Source organism: Rhinopithecus bieti, unplaced genomic scaffold, assembly GCF_001698545.2.
Source record: "Rhinopithecus bieti isolate Rb0 unplaced genomic scaffold, ASM169854v2 scaffold_30918, whole genome shotgun sequence".
NCBI lineage: Eukaryota > Metazoa > Chordata > Mammalia > Primates > Cercopithecidae > Rhinopithecus > Rhinopithecus bieti.
In genome coordinates this window covers 733,199-750,461 of record NW_016813589.1, presented here as the reverse complement: position 1 = coordinate 750,461, position 17,263 = coordinate 733,199, and the positions used below count along the sequence as shown (strand labels likewise).

At 36.1% G+C, this 17,263-nt stretch overlaps 1 protein-coding gene across 6 annotated transcripts in view; it reads left to right on the top strand.

The window, feature by feature from the left end:
* POC5 (POC5 centriolar protein) overlaps positions 1-17,263 on the top strand; it is a 39,824-nt gene that overhangs the window by 15,296 nt on the left and 7,265 nt on the right. For all 6 annotated transcript variants that reach the window (XM_017848725.1, XM_017848726.1, XM_017848727.1 and 3 more), the window contains 6 exons: positions 2,040-2,245; positions 3,953-4,129; positions 6,185-6,289; positions 8,117-8,296; positions 9,552-9,705; positions 13,229-13,506. In XM_017848725.1, the coding sequence (XP_017704214.1) occupies positions 2,040-2,245; positions 3,953-4,129; positions 6,185-6,289; positions 8,117-8,296; positions 9,552-9,705; positions 13,229-13,506 (1,100 nt within the window). The remainder of the gene's footprint in view (positions 1-2,039; positions 2,246-3,952; positions 4,130-6,184; positions 6,290-8,116; positions 8,297-9,551; positions 9,706-13,228; positions 13,507-17,263) is intronic.

The following is a 17,263-nucleotide window of genomic DNA, read 5'->3' as shown; positions in this document are numbered from 1 at the left end:
GCCCGGCTAGTTTTTTTGTATTTTTTAGTAGAGACGGGGTTTCACCGTGTTAGCCAGGATGGTCTCAATCTCCTGACCTCGTGATCCACCCGTCTCAGCCTCCCAAAGTGCTGGGATTACAGGCTTGAGCCACCGCGCCCGGCCGATTTGATTTCTTAAAAGGTGAGTGTTGAGATATTTTTTAAATTGAAAAGCAGAGTCTATTGCTTTCTTTATGAGTACAGATCTAGTTGGCAAAATCAAGTAAAAGAGAATATTCATGTACATTGTCATTCCACCTGTTCTTTGGGTTTCTTCACCATCCTCAGAACATGCAGGTAGCGTTTCATAGTGTGACTAGCCCAGACCTTGTGTTGTTTTTTATACCAAACACACATCTTAAGGAATTATTTTCCCTTTTGCAAAGAAGTCTTTACATAAGCAGAATATGTTTGCAAAAAAATTAAAATCTTACAAATTTTAAAAAGGAATTCTTGAAATACTTTTAAGTAACAAGTTTTCTATCATAGATTCATCTTTCATTCAATAAGAAGAAAGCTCTTCCATCTCTGTTATTAGGATGCTCGTAGCAAATGTGAGGTATGTGACAAGTGGTGACAGATAGTCTCTAATTCTGGCATAAATATGTGAGAAAATATTAACTTTTCTTTCTCAGTACTTTTTTTTTTTTGAGGCAGAGTCTCGCTCTGTCACCCAGGTTAGAGTGCAGTGGCGTGGTCTCAGCTCGCTGCAACCTCAGTCTCCCAGGTTCAAGCAATTCACCTGCCTCAACCTCCCAAGTAGCTAGGACTATAGGCACATGCCACCACGCCCAGCTAATTTTTTGTATTTTTAGTAGAGATAGGGTTTCACCATGTTGGCCAGGCTGGTCTTGAACTCCTGACCTCATGATTCGCCCACCTCGGCCTCCCAAAGTGCTGGGATTACAGGCATGAGCCACCGCGCTCAGCCTTTCAGTGCTCTTTTAGAAATAGATACCAGTTCTCTTTAGGGCCCTGACTCTCCCCCACCTCCCTGTATATGGATAGGGGATGAGCGTTTTATATGTATGCACATACATACAGAGATGTGTATATTTCTCACCTATATATTGAAGCCTAACAGGGTACTTTCAACAGAGTATCTGCAAAACTAAATTATGAGTCTCTTTCTACTTATATTGTTTAATTTTAATGGGGTTTTTTTGTGGGGGTGGGGTTTGGGTTTTTTTGGAAACAGAGTCTCACTCTGTCACCAGGCTGGAGTGCAGTGGCATGATCTCAGCTCACTGCAACCTCCGCCTCCTGGGTTCACACCATTCTCCTACCTCAGCTTCCCGAGTAGCTGGGACTACAGGCACGCGCCACCACGCCTAGCTAATTTTTGTATTTTTAGTAGAGATGGGGTTTCACCATATTGGCCAGGATGGTCTCAATCTCTAGACCTCGTGATCTGCCCACCTTGGCCTCCCAAAGTGCTGAGATTACAGGCATGAGCCACCACGCCCGGCCAAACTTTAATGGTATTAAAACCAATCCCAGTGTTAAATTTATGGAGTAATATTGACCTATATACAACCACACTGACCTTGGTCAATTACTTAACTCTTTCTGAACCTCAGTTCCTCATCAGTAAAATGGAGATAATAATACCTATTTTTTAGGGTAGCATGTGTTATGAGAACTAATCTTTATAATGTTTTTGTTACAGAAACAGAAAGCACTTCATTAATGGTGATGTAATACAGATGATGTAATACAGATAATACAGTTTCAGCTGAGCCTGGACCTGAATATATGAAGGATCCTTATTTGGGATAGAGGTCATTTGCTGGGGGAGAAGGGATTGGGAGTATAGGAGGTTATCTCATGCCAGTCGGTGCTAAATCAGTGACAGTACTGAAATTAAAAATAGATTAAGGTACACCTGAAAGGTAGTTTCTCTGCATTTCTCTCAGCCTCCATAGGTAGCAGACATCTTTTAGCCTTCCAACATGGTTCCTTACCAACTTGAGTTATTTTCAATTTGGCTTGACAGCTACAACTTTTCTTTTATTCTAGAGTCATCACCAGTGTTATCGCCGAGGAAGCCTTCTCATCCGGTCATGGATTTTTTCAGTTCACATCTTTTAGCTGACTCTTCCTCACCAGCAACAAATTCTAGTCATACAGATGCCCATGAAATACTTGTGGGCGATTTTCTTGTTTCTGATGAAAATCTTCAGAAGATGGAAAATGTACTTGATGTTTGGAGTTCAGGTCTTAAGGTACAGCAGTTGTTCAGTTACGATGGTTTAATATGTAATATAATAGTTTTACTCTCGTTTATACTGTTTTGTTTTGTTTTTTTGAGTTAAACTTTTTAAAAATCTTTTATTTCCTGAGATCGGTTCAGTGTCTTAAGTCTTGCTTCTCAATCTTTAATGTATTTATGAATCATAGGGGGAGCCTGTTAAGCTGCAGCTTCATATGCAGTAGACTCTTTTTTGTTTTTTTTTTTTTGACTTTTTTTTTTTTTGACTCTTGTTTGTTTGTTTGTTTGATTTTACTTTAAGTTCTGGGATACATGTGCTGAACATGCAGGTTTGTTACATAGTTATACATGTGCCATGGTGGTTTGCTGCACCCATCAACCAGCCATCTAGGTTTTAAGCCCTGCATGCATTAGGTATTTGTCCTAATGCTCTCCCTCCCCTTGCGCCCCATCCCCTGACAGGCCCCGATGTGTGATGTTCCCCTCCCTGTGTCCGTGTGTTCTCATTTCTGTGAAGCTCCCAGGTGATGCTACTGCTTCAGCAACTGTACTTTGAGTTGCCAGGTTTTAAGTGGTTGCTGGAACGGTTCTACATGCTCCACAGAATTTCGCAGATACTTTGAATGGTCAGCCTGTGTGTAACTGAGACATACTGAGCCTTTACCATCTCATAGTTATGACTAATGGAAATGTCTCCTTTTATGTGATACAAAAGATCCAATTTTAGCAATGGATATTCATTTTATAGCCATTCCTATAGCAACCATGATGTAGAAGTGATACATCTATAAAAGTTGATTTTTATTTTGATACTACTGACCTTTAAGTAAAAGAAAGTATTGCAGAAATGGCAAGTGGGTTTTTTGTTTGCTTTTGTTTTTTGGGGTTTTTTTTTTTTTTTTTTTGCTATTATTAAAAAACTGGAGAAAATGACGGTTTTTCTGAAACATATAATTTGAGGAAACTAAGTTGCATATTCACATATATAGAGAAATTATGGCCATATGAGTTCTGTGGCATTTATATTTTTCCCTCATTTGGAACCTTAAATTCTAGAAATAATTCTTCAGCGTAGTTTTACCATTTTCCCCCTGGAACGGGTTTCATACTTTATAATAGTGTAAGTCAGTTGGAGTATTGTACCACCAACCATTTAAATTGTGTTTAGTTAATATGTTGTCCAGTTTTTTTAATAACAAATTATTATTTGGTCTTTTTATTTATGCCAGTCAGTAGGGTGGCAGAACTTAGCAGTCCATTATACAGATAATAATCTGTGATAAATGGCTTGGGAAAAAAAGTATCCATGGTTTCCTCTATCACCCATTTCTAAATAACTTCTGAGTCAATATGGCTTAGCCTATGCCATTGTTCTGTGTTTCCCTTTATTCCTGATCCATCTTCATATGGACATTTAATCCTTGAATAAACAAAGGAACATAGTGAATGAGGCCTGAAATTTTTTTGAAATGACAACAAGATTTCATACAAAATTACTTAAAATAGGAAAAAATTAGCTTCCCTAGTATGATGACTGTGAACTGCACAGACCTGTAACTGTTGAACTGACATGTTTTTCATTAGTGTGTTCCAATTGTTTTAATGGCTTTTGTGTTGATTGCTTGTTCTGTTTTTTTTTAATGTTTCTTAATTTCAGTGTAGTTTTAAGAAGTGGCATTAATGAACAAACTACTTAATTGTCACTATATTAATTTTTCAGACAAACATCATATCTGAGCTAAGTAAATGGAGACTTAATTTTATTGACTGGCACCGAGTGGAAATGAGAAAAGAGAAAGAAAAACATGCAGCACATTTAAAACAACTGTGTAATCAGATCAATGACTTGAAGGAGCTGCAAAAAACCTTTGAAATCTCCATTGGGAGGAAAGATGAGGTCTTCTTTTTTATATTTTTCTTAATTGAGATTCAGTAAATGTCTTGCTAAATAATAAATTCTAAGAAATGATTACTTCATACAAGATAGTTTCTATCAGAAACTGACAGAAAAATTCGTGGCCATCTGATTTATTCTTCCTGTTAAACATATCAGCGTAATGTCATTTTACCCTCACCATTGACTTCAGTGTTCTTGATGTTCTTGATGTTTTAAGAGAGTTTGCTTTGTAAACCATATTAAAACAGCACCTTGTAGCCCATAAATATATGAAACTATTATAATTTGTCAATTTAAATTTTTTTTTAAAAGAATATGTGGTAAATGTAAGTACACTAGTTTTTTTCTTTCTAATCCTTTCTTGCTAACCTTAAGAGAACATGAAGGAATCAGCATTTTCTACATTTTAAACCATCCTTTCAGGGGTCATTTTAAGCATCTCAAATTCTTTTTTACTCTCTCTCTTTTTGAAACGGGGTCTTACTATGTTGCCCAGACTGGAGAACAGTGGCTATTCGTAGGCATAATGGTAGCTCACTGCAACCTCAAACTCCTGGGCTCAAGTGATCCTCCTGCCTCAGCCCCTGCCAGGGACTGCAGGTGCATACCACCAGGCCTGGGTTTAAGCATCTCAAATTCTATCAGTGATGGGTGTGTTTTCATTAATGAAGTCTTTCTTCATTTTATTGGTAAACACAGAAAACATCTTTTATTTCACTTTCCTTTAGCTTCTTAAGAATGTGAGGGTAATTCAAGTCTGTGCTAATTTTTTGCCTCCTGACACAGTACCTGGAACAAAGCAGATGGGCAACAAATCTGTGCCCTGCTATAAATGGATGTCCGGATGGGCATCCACTTATGGATAGGAGAGTGGTGGTGTTCAGAAGAGGAGGACTTGGGCAGACACCTCAGCTGCTTGCCTGCAGAAGCAGCACTTAAGTGTTTTCATGAATTAAAGACTATAATTTTTTTAAACATATCTTGATTTTGTATAAAATTGAACGTTTTGTAGAGTTTGTTTTTTTTGAAACAATGGATTTTAATGTCAGTCATTTTCTTGGTTATACTCAAAATTCTGTTCTATGGTTTTGAAATATTTTAAGTTTAATTTTTTTTATTTTGAAGTATCACAAAGAATATAGATATCATATGTTCAGTTTATGAGAATGAGTAAAGTGGATAGACGGGTTCTACCATTCATCTTAACACATAGAATATTTCCAGTATCTTAGAATGTATGCCCTTTTCCTCTTTGGAAATTATTTAAAGAACAGGTATAAATATCTCTTGGTAAATGTGCCCAATTTACAAAATCTCTTTCTAATGTGACTGTTTTTAGAAATTTATTTCAGTTATTCAGTTCTTTTATAAGAGAGAATATTATTTTAGGATTTTAAAGCCTTGTGAATTTTTTTTTAAGAACAAGAGTAATATCACTGAAGAAGTACATCTACATATAACATATTAATAACATATATAACATGTTATATATAACATGTTATTAATAGTTACATGTATAACATGTTATTAATAGTTATATATATAACATATAACTAATAAGCAAATAATATAACTGTTATTTGCTTTTATAGGTTTGTTTAATCCAGAAAATCACTGGACAGTTTTTGAGGAACTTCTATATCCAAGGTAGTAGTAGGGACCAGAAAGATATTTAAATATCTAAATATTCTGGCCCCTGCCCTCAAATCTAGCAAATGAAGACATGGTGTATATAGAAGAACTTTCAAATGTATAATTGTTTACCTGAATTGAATGTCAGTGGCTAATTTGCATATACATAAACTCTTTATTGATGGTTACTCTATACACATAATGAAGATTTCTTTCTTTTGTTCCTGTTCATTAGTTGATATCTAGTATATTCATGTGAGAAAGTTTTATTGTCTTTTTAAAGATAATAATAAGGTTAACTGAATGAATATAGTAGTGATCCATACCTATCCTCTCTAGCATTTTTTGATGTATGAGAAAATCACTTTACCAACTGCTGTTATTGTAATATCACAATAATTGGGTTAATTGCTGTTTTCACAGGTGATTTCTAGCTTGTCGCATGCCATAGGCAAGCAAAAGGAAAAGACAGAGTTGATGAGAACATTCTTCCACTGGCGAATAGGCCATGTCAGAGCCAGACAGGACGTAAGTGTCAAAGCAGAAGACAGCTGATGGATGTTAGACTTCTGAATTCAGAAGCACTCAGGATCACTTATTATAGTTGTTTTCTAATAAGTCAAAATGAATTTGTGATTTAACATTCCTCTTATTTCAAAGGAATTTGATTTTGATGTAGTTTGGAAAAAATACATTTTAGGTCTTATAGACGTATAATATATATTACAATAGATACATCATTTCCTGCTTCATAGTGGGTTAATAAGGATTGTTCCTAAATTGTAAATGCCCTAGTAATAGAACTCCTCAGATGAGGTTTTTGGAGAAAAAAATTACCTTTAATATATCAAATGCTTCCTATATTGTTTCTACTTTTAAAATGCCTGAATACAACTTATTCATAAAGAGGCTTTACTATATTTATACGTTAAATCACAATATAAATGTTTGTTATATAGACTTGCGTTAGAGTGAGAGTCAGAGAAAGCCATACCTGTATAGCTTTTTTAAAGTTAATCCTTAGCTTGTAATGTATTGTTTTAACTTGAACATCTTTTAAGTAAGAGCTGAGTTGGTATATCAGTAAATAGTGAACTGAAAGAGAATAATAAATTGTTGTATCAGAAGTGGAAAAGTATGAGAGTATATCCCCCAAGAAGATAGAGTTTAGAGACACATGAGTATAGAAAATGAATATATAATATATATATATATGTTTTCCGTGTATATTCATGTGAGCTATGGAGTAATCTCTGTGTATTTAGTTTCCAAGAGATTAGTGTTTTAGGAAAAAGCTAGTATAGGTTGAGTATCCTTTATCCAAAATCTTTGACGCCAGGAGAATTTTGGATTTTAGGTTATGTTTCATATCACACCTTATACACAAAATTCATTTATGTTTCATATTTTTTCACCTTCTACATATAGTTTAAGGTAATTGTATACAATATTTTTAATAATTTTATGCATGAAACAAAGTTTGTGTTAAGTACTTCCATGTGGAATTTTCACTTGTTGTGTCCTGCTGGCACTCAGAAAGTTTGATTTTTGGATTAGGGATGCTCAACCTACTTTATCCTGGAATAAGATTTCTCCTTTAAGTATATACTTTCTGGTTTTTTTCTTTTTTTTTTTCCCCCCCAATAGATTAAATCTACATTAAGTAAGCTGGTTAAAATGAATATTTATACTCTATTTTGAAACTTATCAAGTAAAATAATGAGAATGCATACTTATTTTAAATGTTAGCCAGAATAGTTGAAGCTACTGTTACTTTTGGATAGTTTTCAAACTTAAGAAATTGAGAATTGGAACTACTTCTTCAAAAGAATTTAAATTCATTGATGAAAGAAAAATAGCATATGTTCTTATTTGGATTAGCACCATATATGATGGCAGGGTTTATACATTAATCTTGCTTGTGGTGGCCATCAAACTGAAGAGAAAGCAGTGTCATCTGAAGCCAGAGCCACCACCTTTTCCTTCCTTCTAGCCACTCTGTTATTCTCCTGGTCCTGCTAAATTCATAAGTAGGATGGCAAGTGGTAATTTGCTCATTTTCTTTCATTTGATTGTATTCTTTTTCTTTAACTTGATTAGTTGCGCAAAGCAATGATGTAATGGATAGAACCCAGTCTCTGGAGTCAGGCAAGTCTGGCTTTACTCATCCTCTTTGTGTGACCTCCATAGGTTACTTAACCTCTCTAAACCTGTTCTCCTATGTGCAAGATGAGAATAGTATGATTACACAGGATTAAATAATGTATGTACACTTACCACCATGTTATGTTTATTAATACTACCAATATATTTATCAGCCCACTGTTTTTGAAGTTATATTTTACTTTTATTTAGGTTTATGAAGGTAAACTAGCTGACCAGTACTACCAGCGAACTTTACTGAAGAAAGTCTGGAAAGGCTGGCGTTCCATAGTCCAAAAGCAGTGGAAAGATGTGGTGGAAAGAGCTTGTCAAGCAAGAGCTGAAGAAGTTTGTGTCCAGATCTCCAATGATTATGAAGCCAAAGTTGCTATGGTAAGCATCTTTTTTCCTGCTTTTCACTTTCTTCTAATACAGTAAAAAGGTAGGTAGACTATTAATTAATAGACTTCTTCTTTTGATCTTTAATCAAGAATGAAGACAAAAAAATGAAAATGTTTATTCTTGTGTTAATTTAATGTTTTTTGTATATTCTTACATGGTTGATGTAAGTAGTTGTATAGAAATTGAAATTATTGGTTGGGCACGGTGGCTCATGCCTGTAGCCCCGGCACTTTGGGAGGCTGAGGCGGGCGGATCACCAGAGTCAGGAGTTTGAGACCAGCCTGGTCAACATGGTGAAACCCCATCTCTACTAAAAAAAAAAAGAAAAATTAGCTGGGTGTAGTGATGCATGCCTATAATCCCAGCTACTCCAGAGGCTGAGGAAGGGGAATCGCTTGAACCTGGGAGGCAGAAGTTGCAGTGAGCCGAGGTCATGCCATTGTACTCCAGCCTGGGCATTGAGAGCAAAAATCCGTCTCAAAGAAGAATAACAAGAAATTGAAATTATTTTTTCCCATTGACTTTTAATAATAAAATTAACACTGTTTTCATGGGAAAACATTTGGAATTCAAATGAAATAAAAACCATTCTAAAGAATGCAATAGGCCTCTTGAAGTTAAATATTAAAATGAAAAAATGGCTCATCATTACAGCATTAAATTCTTAAGATTAAAAATAAATCCATAATACAGATACTTTCCTGCAATTCAATATGACCTGCAAAAAATGCAGTCCCTTGAGGTTTGACCTATGGGAAAGTGTGCTGTATGTAGGGTCACTCTGCACTTCAAATACTGAAGGTAACATTTATTTTATAAAAATTCTGTTAATATTGCAGGCATGTAGTTTTTTGTGTGTTTTTTTGTTTGTTTGTTTTTTGTTTTTTTTCCTGAAAGGGCTATCTGTGGCTCTTAATGTATTTTGTTTAACATCCTACATAAGTTTTGCAGTAAAAAATGGCATATCTTTTTGTAAAATGAAAATACATCAGCAATCTTTAATGGGACTGGATAAAATTCCCCTTGTTTGAGCCTTGATTTTAAGGTTAGGAATGAAAGCAATTTGTTGATGGAGATAATAGAGGTAATATGTACCTTTTAAAATAAATTGCACATAGCAGAAGAGGTAAGTGGCAAACTTTTTAATATTTCACATGAGAATAATTTCAGAGTGTATATCTATTTTTTTGACAATGTTCTTCCTAGTATCTGAAATTGTTTTGTTTTTTAAACATTCTTATTTTAGTTATCTGGAGCTTTGGAAAATGCAAAAGCTGAAATTCAAAGAATGCAACATGAAAAAGAGCACTTTGAAGATTCCATGAAAAAAGCTTTCATGAGGGGTGTATGTGCATTAAATCTTGAAGCCATGACTATATTTCAAAACAGAAATGATACAGGTTAGTATTTCATTGAAGATTCTCTGCGTTCTTTCAAAAAAGGATTTGAGATTTTGGTGACTGTGATATGGTCTACGGTATTAATAATCTGCAGTAGGTATGTTTCATCGAGGTGCAGCTATTCTTAATTCAGTGGTGTCATATCCAGCCTTAAATCTGCCATGAAAATGAGCTCAGTCATGTTTACTTATAGTATCTTAGATCTGATCAAGTAAACTGTCACTCCTAAGTATTTAAGCTAAATGTTTAATATTTTAATGTATAACATTTTAAATCTTTTAACTAAGAATTTTAATGCCCTTTTAAGTACAAAATTTATAATTTTGTCTTTTCTTAAGTAGCCAAGTGTCTTGGACTATTTTGGTAAGTAGTTATCTAGTCATGGTTTCTCATTTTAAAAATTCCTAATCTTCCAGTTTAAGAAAGGCCTCAACTAAGCTCATTGCAGGAAATGTAAATATAGGCCTATCTAGGGAAGTAATTTTGTTTTTTTTTTAATCCGCATATTGTTTGACATAGGAGTGGTTTGTGTAGTAGATTTGTCAGCATGGCGTAGAAAAGCCCATAACTGGACTCCTTTGCCACCAATTTACTCAGGGGCCTATTTTCCTCATTGGGCCTTAGATTTCTTCTCTGAGCAAAGGAGATAACATAAACCTTCCTTACCTGCTTTCTAGGGGCTTCTTGTGGGATGCAGTAAAACATCTGAAAGTACTTTAAAAGACAAAATGCACTTTAATGTGTAAGGTGATAGTCATGATATAATATTATAGTTTTAATTCAAGTCAACCTCTCAAGATTTTGTAAATCATTAACATGATTTCAATCCAATGAATAACTTCTCTGTGCTTGTGATGCCCTTATTTTAAAACATCAACAAACATTTATTATTTAAAGCGTGCATATTGTGGATAGGAGTAAGTTTAGGCAAATTGCTTTCTGTCTGAAGTGGTTGTGGTTTGTGGTCCGTATTTAATTTAGAAACTGAGACTCATGGAATCTCAAGGCTGAATAGTTTATCTTGGTAATATCTAGGTGAGTACTTGATTTTTCCAATAAATGGCCTTTTATTTGAGTATCAATGTTGAAAACAAACTCACCACCTTCAATGATAGAATAGTCTGTTTCAGTTCTAAGTATTTGCAAGTTGTATGTCACAAATTGAGAAATTTAATTGTTTACTTGGGAGAAATATGGGTTTCACAAGTAAAGTGACAAATTCCTATTAGAACTTCTTACATTAAATTACAAGAAACCTGTTTCTTGTAACCTACTTAAAAAGATTTTGAATTGATTTAGGAGTGTTTCCCACCTTAATAAATTTACCATCTTAAAATTTAAATTGAAATACAGCTGTGTCTCCTAAAGGCCAATGTCCATAAGAGGATTTGGAGAAAATATCTTCTGCTAATTACACAGCATGATTTGTTTTGCTCCTGTTATTTTTAAAACAATGGATGAGAAAGATGACAAGAATAGTAAAACATGCATTAGCAATAATATTGGTAGAGCTACCAAAGGCAAAAAAGTTCAGTGTAATTCAGTGGATCTGCTTTGTGATATTTAGGTTTTATGACATTTTAATGACACCTTTTTTTTTTTTAATTATCATAAGAAAAAAATTACTTCTGGCCCTCTTCTATTAAAACAATTGTTTTTTATAGGCCGGGTGTGGTGGCTGACACCTGTAATCCCAGACTTTGGGAGGCCAAGGCGGGTGGATCACAAGGTCAGGAGATCGAGACCATCCTTTCTAACACGGTGAAACCCTGTCTCTACTAAAAATACAAAAAATTAGCCGGACGTGGTGGTGGGTGCCTGTAGTCCCAGCTACTCAGGAGGCTGAGGCAGGAGAATGGCATGAACCCAGGAGGCAGGGTTACAGTGAGCCAAGATCATGCCACTGCACTCCAGCCTGGGTGACAGAGCAAGACTCCATCTCAAAAAAAAAAAGTTTTTTATAATGCAGTTTTTAATAATGCAGAGTTCCTAATACACCTGTCTTGTTAGAGCAAAATAAATATTTGGTTTTTTATTTGTACGTATTCTTTGCTTTCTGTAATTTGCAGTGCCTCTCATGTTGTGCAGTATCTTAAATCTTCCAAATTAGAGGTTTTTATGAATAAGTTAGAACATGACAAGAAGTCCTTAAAATTATATCTGCCAATTTTAAAAGCAATTTTAGGCACAGTAAAAAAAAAAATACTTGACAACTGAAAAATTTATTCCAGCTAAAATGAGATTAATTATTAAACTTAAGAGTTGTCTGATAAACAGGAACTGCATAAATCAGCCTGTATTAGCAAGAGTTGGTCACCTGCCTCTCTTCCCTGACCTTCACACTCTTTCTACATCTCATAATGTTTCTACGTCTCGTAATGTTTGCCACCATCTAAAGGTGGACACTCAGAATCTCTACCAAAACATGTTAAAACTCAGTGTGTGTTTTGTTTTCAAATTAGCAGTGTTTTATATTGAATTAGTCCCTTTCATCAGAGGAGTTCAAATGATCTAGGTAGGCACTATAATCATTGTTAAACTTCTTAAATAAGGTAACTAATACTCTACAAATTTTCTATACAGGTAGTCTAAGGAAAGGACTTATGCAGAGGCCCAAATTTCTGTATGGAAAGAGAACTGCGTAGAAACCATTTAAACATAGGACTTACATAATGCCCTCTGTTCAGATGTTCTGAAACAGCTCATTGACTGAATTTCTAAACCCTCACCACACTGTTTGGTACCACACAGATACAGTCTTAAGCAGAAACTAACCAAATTGTAATACTGGAGAGAAAACATCTAACATTGGAAGAAACCCTTTGTACTAGCCTCTGGAATTTGACATTATTGGCTCCTTAGATCAAGATTAAGGTTCAGTTTTGAGGGAAGGTTACTGATTGGGGTGTCACTACAAATCAGTTAGGTGCACAAATATGCTCTTGATTTATGATTTATATAATGTATCTGCAAGAACCCATTTCTTTTACAATGTAAAAAGTGAAGATTTTAGTTTTATTGATTTATTTTGTTTTCTGACAACTCAAGGACAAAAATAAATTCTTGGGATAGACGCAATACATGAAAATTAGGGAGTATAGTGATATCAGAAAGTGATTCTAAAGATGGATTCCAGGTCATTTCGGCCATTTATCAGGATATTTATATGAACTAATACAAAGGAACCTAGATCTCTGGGCTCACTGTGATCATATTTTTGTGAGAGTTGTGATGGCAATATACTCTACTTATTTAAGGTCCCAGCTGAGTACATAATTTATTTTCATCTTTTATATAAGAGCGAATGATCCATTCGCTTTCGCATGTGGAAGGAAGTAGTCTGAAGTTTTTAGTGGTTAATGCTGACAAACTGTATTAACTGAGCATTGTATCTAATATACATAAACAAACATCTAAATTTTTGTTAGGACCAAACTTTAGCCAGTATGTGTTTTCCTTGTTTGGAAGATAATAGTAGTCCTAACCTGGAAGAATTTGAATGGAATTAATTTGTGACTTACAGGGGTAGACTCCACGAATAATAAAAAGGAAGACTATGGTCCTGGTGTTCAAGGAAAAGAACATTCTGCTCATTTGGATCCTTCAGCTCCTCCGATGCCCTTACCGGTTACATCACCACTGCTGCCATCCCCACCAGCTGCAGTCGGAGGAGCCAGCGCGACTGCCGTTCCCTCTGCTGCTTCGATGACTTCTACCAGGGCTGCTTCTGCATCTTCTGCTCATGTTCCTGTTTCTGTTCTTGGTGCAGGATCTGCAGCTACTGCTGCATCAGAAGAAATGGTTAGTACAGTTCATAGAGGTCCTACCTTATGAAAAGGGCAGCCGGATGTGGTGGCTCACACCTGTAATCCCAGCACTTTGGGAGGCCGAGGAGGGCGGATCACAAGGTCAGGAGATCGAGACCATCCTGGCTAACACAGTGAAACCCCATCTCTACTAAAAATACAAACAATTAGCCGGGTGCGGTGGCGGGTGCCTGTAGTCCCAGCTACTCGGGAGGCTGAGGCAGGAGAGTGGCATGAACCCTGTAGGCAGAGCTTGTGGCGGGCCAAGATCACACCACTGCTCTCCAGCCTGGGCAACACAGCGAGAATCCGTCTCAAAAAAAAAAAAAAACTTGTTTGTAAATTTAATATTTTGAACTCATAAAATATTTTCCTATGGAGGAAAAAAAAATCTGTGTGGTATTTAGGCAAAGTCACTGAAAATATTTAATATACAAAGTGACTAGAACATTAAATTGTAATGAAAACACCTGAAAGTGCTGTCATAGTAGTGATAATTAAGACAAAGAACTTTTTTATATTTTCAAAATTATGTAGGAAAAGTAGGTTTAATTTGAGAAAGAGTTGATGACAGATTTTACATTTGAAGAACACTAGTGGGTGTTTTCAAAGGTATGGGAGGTTAATGTATGTTTAATTTTATATTTTCTATTCAGCAAACAGCTTTCCTTTTTTCTAAATGCAGATATGTCACTAACACTGCTCTGTAGTAACTCCATCTTGATCGAGTTTTAATTTTTAATTTGGAATTAGAATGGAGATAGGAATAGTTTTTCCTAGAATCAGTCAGCTACTATTAGAGAAGTGCCAAGAGGATAGTGTTAAATGGGGATGGAAGATTTGTGTGAGAACTTGCCTGAAGTGAAATTGATCAAGCTGTTAATATGGTAAGAGGCCGGGCATGTTGGCTCACACTTGTAATCCCAGTACTTTGAGAGGCTAAGGTGAAAGGTTTGCTTGAGGCCAGAAGTTTGAGACCAGACTGGGCAATATAGCGAGACCTCATCTTTCAAAAAGGTAGAAAATTAGGCATGGTGCTGTGCACTTGTACTCCCAGCTACTCAGGAGGCTGAGGCAGGAGGATTGCTTGAGCCCGAGAGTTCAAGGTTACTATGAGTTATGACTGCAACCACTGCACTCCAGCCTGGGCAACGAGCGAGACCCTATCTCTAAAAAATTTTTTTTTAGCTGGAATTTCAGATGAAGCACATCGTGGCTCTAACTCCTTAGCCTCCTGTTGTTAAACTTGTATTCTACAAACCATGTTTCTCAAGTAAGGGCAGAGTATAGATGCAAGCCAAGCTTATCAGACTCACGTGTGCAGAGCTAGCAGAGATCAGTTATTTATGTACATATGTATGTATTTTTAAAAAGCCAGGCACAGTGGCTCACACCTGTAATCCCAACACTTTGGGAGGCCGAGGAGGGTGGATCACAAGGTCAGTAGTTCAAGACCAGCCTTCCCAAGATAATGAAATCCTGTCTCTACTAAAAATACAAAAAATTAGACAGGCATGGTGGTGGGCGCCTATAATCCCAGCTGCTTGGGCGGCTGAGGCATAGAATTGCTTGAGCCAGGGAGGCAGATGTTGCAGTGAGCCAGGATCATGCCACTGCACTCCAGCCTGGGCGACAGAGCGAGACTGTCTCAAAAAACAAAACAAAACACTGTTAACTTCTCTCCCGCTGTAGTGTGGATCTGGCATAAAGGCACGTATAGTTTTACAAAGCTCCTGAGATGATTCTGATTTGCTTGTCTTCCTCTTCTTCCCAACTCCTAACCACTTACATAAGAGGCAAGAAGAGGGAGAGTAAGTTTTAGGTCTTAAAGTTCCCTTGGCTGGCCATTAGAAGGAGCCATTGCTCTGGACGGCTGTCTGTAGCTAAAGGAGGTGTTGAGACAGACAAGTGGTCACCTTTAGTATTCTACCAGATTTGAATTTTTACCTTTCGAGAGCTACTAACTTTGGCAGAGAATACATTGAGACCAGTTATTTACCAAATATTGACACAAAGAGGTTGAAGAATAACACATGGCTAAGAGAAATTTGTGTGGGGGAGCTTTGACTTAGAAATAAGACACTGGCCGAGCGTAGTGGCTCACGCCTGTAATCCCAGCACCCTGGGAGGCCGAGGTATGCGGATCATGAGGTCAGGAGATCGAGGCCATCCTGGCCAACATGGTGAAACCCTGTCGCTACAAAAATACAAAAAAATTAGCCGGGCTTGGTAGCCTGTGCCTGTAATCGGGAGGCTGAGGTGGAAGAATCACTTGAACCCTGGAGGCAGAGGTTGCAGTGAGCCAATATCGTGCCATTGCACTCCAGCCTGGGTGATAGAGCAAGACTCAGTCTCAAAAAAAAAAAATAAATAAATAAAACACTAAAATTCAAATCTGACATATTTTTCGGCTGTGTTTGTTTTCCATGATTACACATTTTGAAGTGTGATCCTGCACAGATGACCTCATTTAAACACTCATTCACTGTGTTTATGTTCTGGTTTCTCATTCATCTTGCATATGCAGTTAACACATGCAGAGCTAGATTTTTCAAAATTCTCTTCCTAAAATGTGACTTCATGGGTACATGTGCATTTATATGTAAACCTGAATACATATAGGAAGAACTGAATGAATGAGTTTGCTTAGCACCCTTTTTATTGCTAACTTTTTGAATAATCTGGTCATCGGAGATAGTGTTGAAGTCGTTGAAACCCGAAAACCATAATATTCTGTAGACAGCCCTTCCCCATCTGCCCCACCCCACTATATCCACTTCTTCAAACACAGGTACACACTCCATTTCAGTCATATAAGTAAGTGGCCTTTAGGGCCAGGGAGAAAAAGAGAATCACAATTAAATCTCTCCCTAAGTATAATCTTAGTTTTCTTCCTTCCTTATGTAATTAAAATACTCAGATTCACCTCAAATATGTGTTTTTGTTTTTAAAAGAAACTTAATAACAAAAGTAGGAATAAATCCAGTAAGTAGTTGACTAACTTACTGTGAAACCGTCATTGTTGGGAATAGGAAAAGAAGAGAGAGATCTGCAATCTCTCTCTTGGTTATCTTTCTTTTCATTTTAACCACAGAGGCTTCCTATGAACATTCAAAATTTGTTTCAATTTTTCTTGATATTTCCAGTAACTAAAAGGAGCTAGGTGTAGAAAGTACAGAGAAATTGGCAAATAACTGGAGAAAGGAAGATTACGACGCTAATAAAGTAATATCTTCATATTTAAAATGATTTTCTTTAATGCACACATCCTCAATATGTTAAAGACAATATCAGAATTTCATGGTGGAAACCATTTTTCAAAAAAGGCTAGACTGTTATACAAGCAAGCATATTGCAGTTCATAAAGTTGAACAGTAGATGGCATTTTATTCTTTTCTAACTCCAATTGAATAATTGAGGGGAAATATTTTTCATTGAATTTTAAAGCTATTTGGTAAAGACCTTTAGTAAAGTTTCTCTTCTAACTTTCCTCTTCATTCGAATAGAAAGTGAAAGGGTGTCATTAGGGAGTTAGTACTGCTTTCTCCATTTTATCAATGAAGAAATTGAGACTTAGAAAGGATGCAGCTTCCTTAGGGACACAGTTAGTAACTGAGTTGGAATTCAGACTTTGACAATCTGATTTAGACCTCTTACTCTTAAGCAATAATCTATACTGTCTCTCTGTCAAATATTAAGGTGTAAATACTGTTTTTAATGTTATTTCCTTTTTTTTTTTTTTTTTTTTTTTT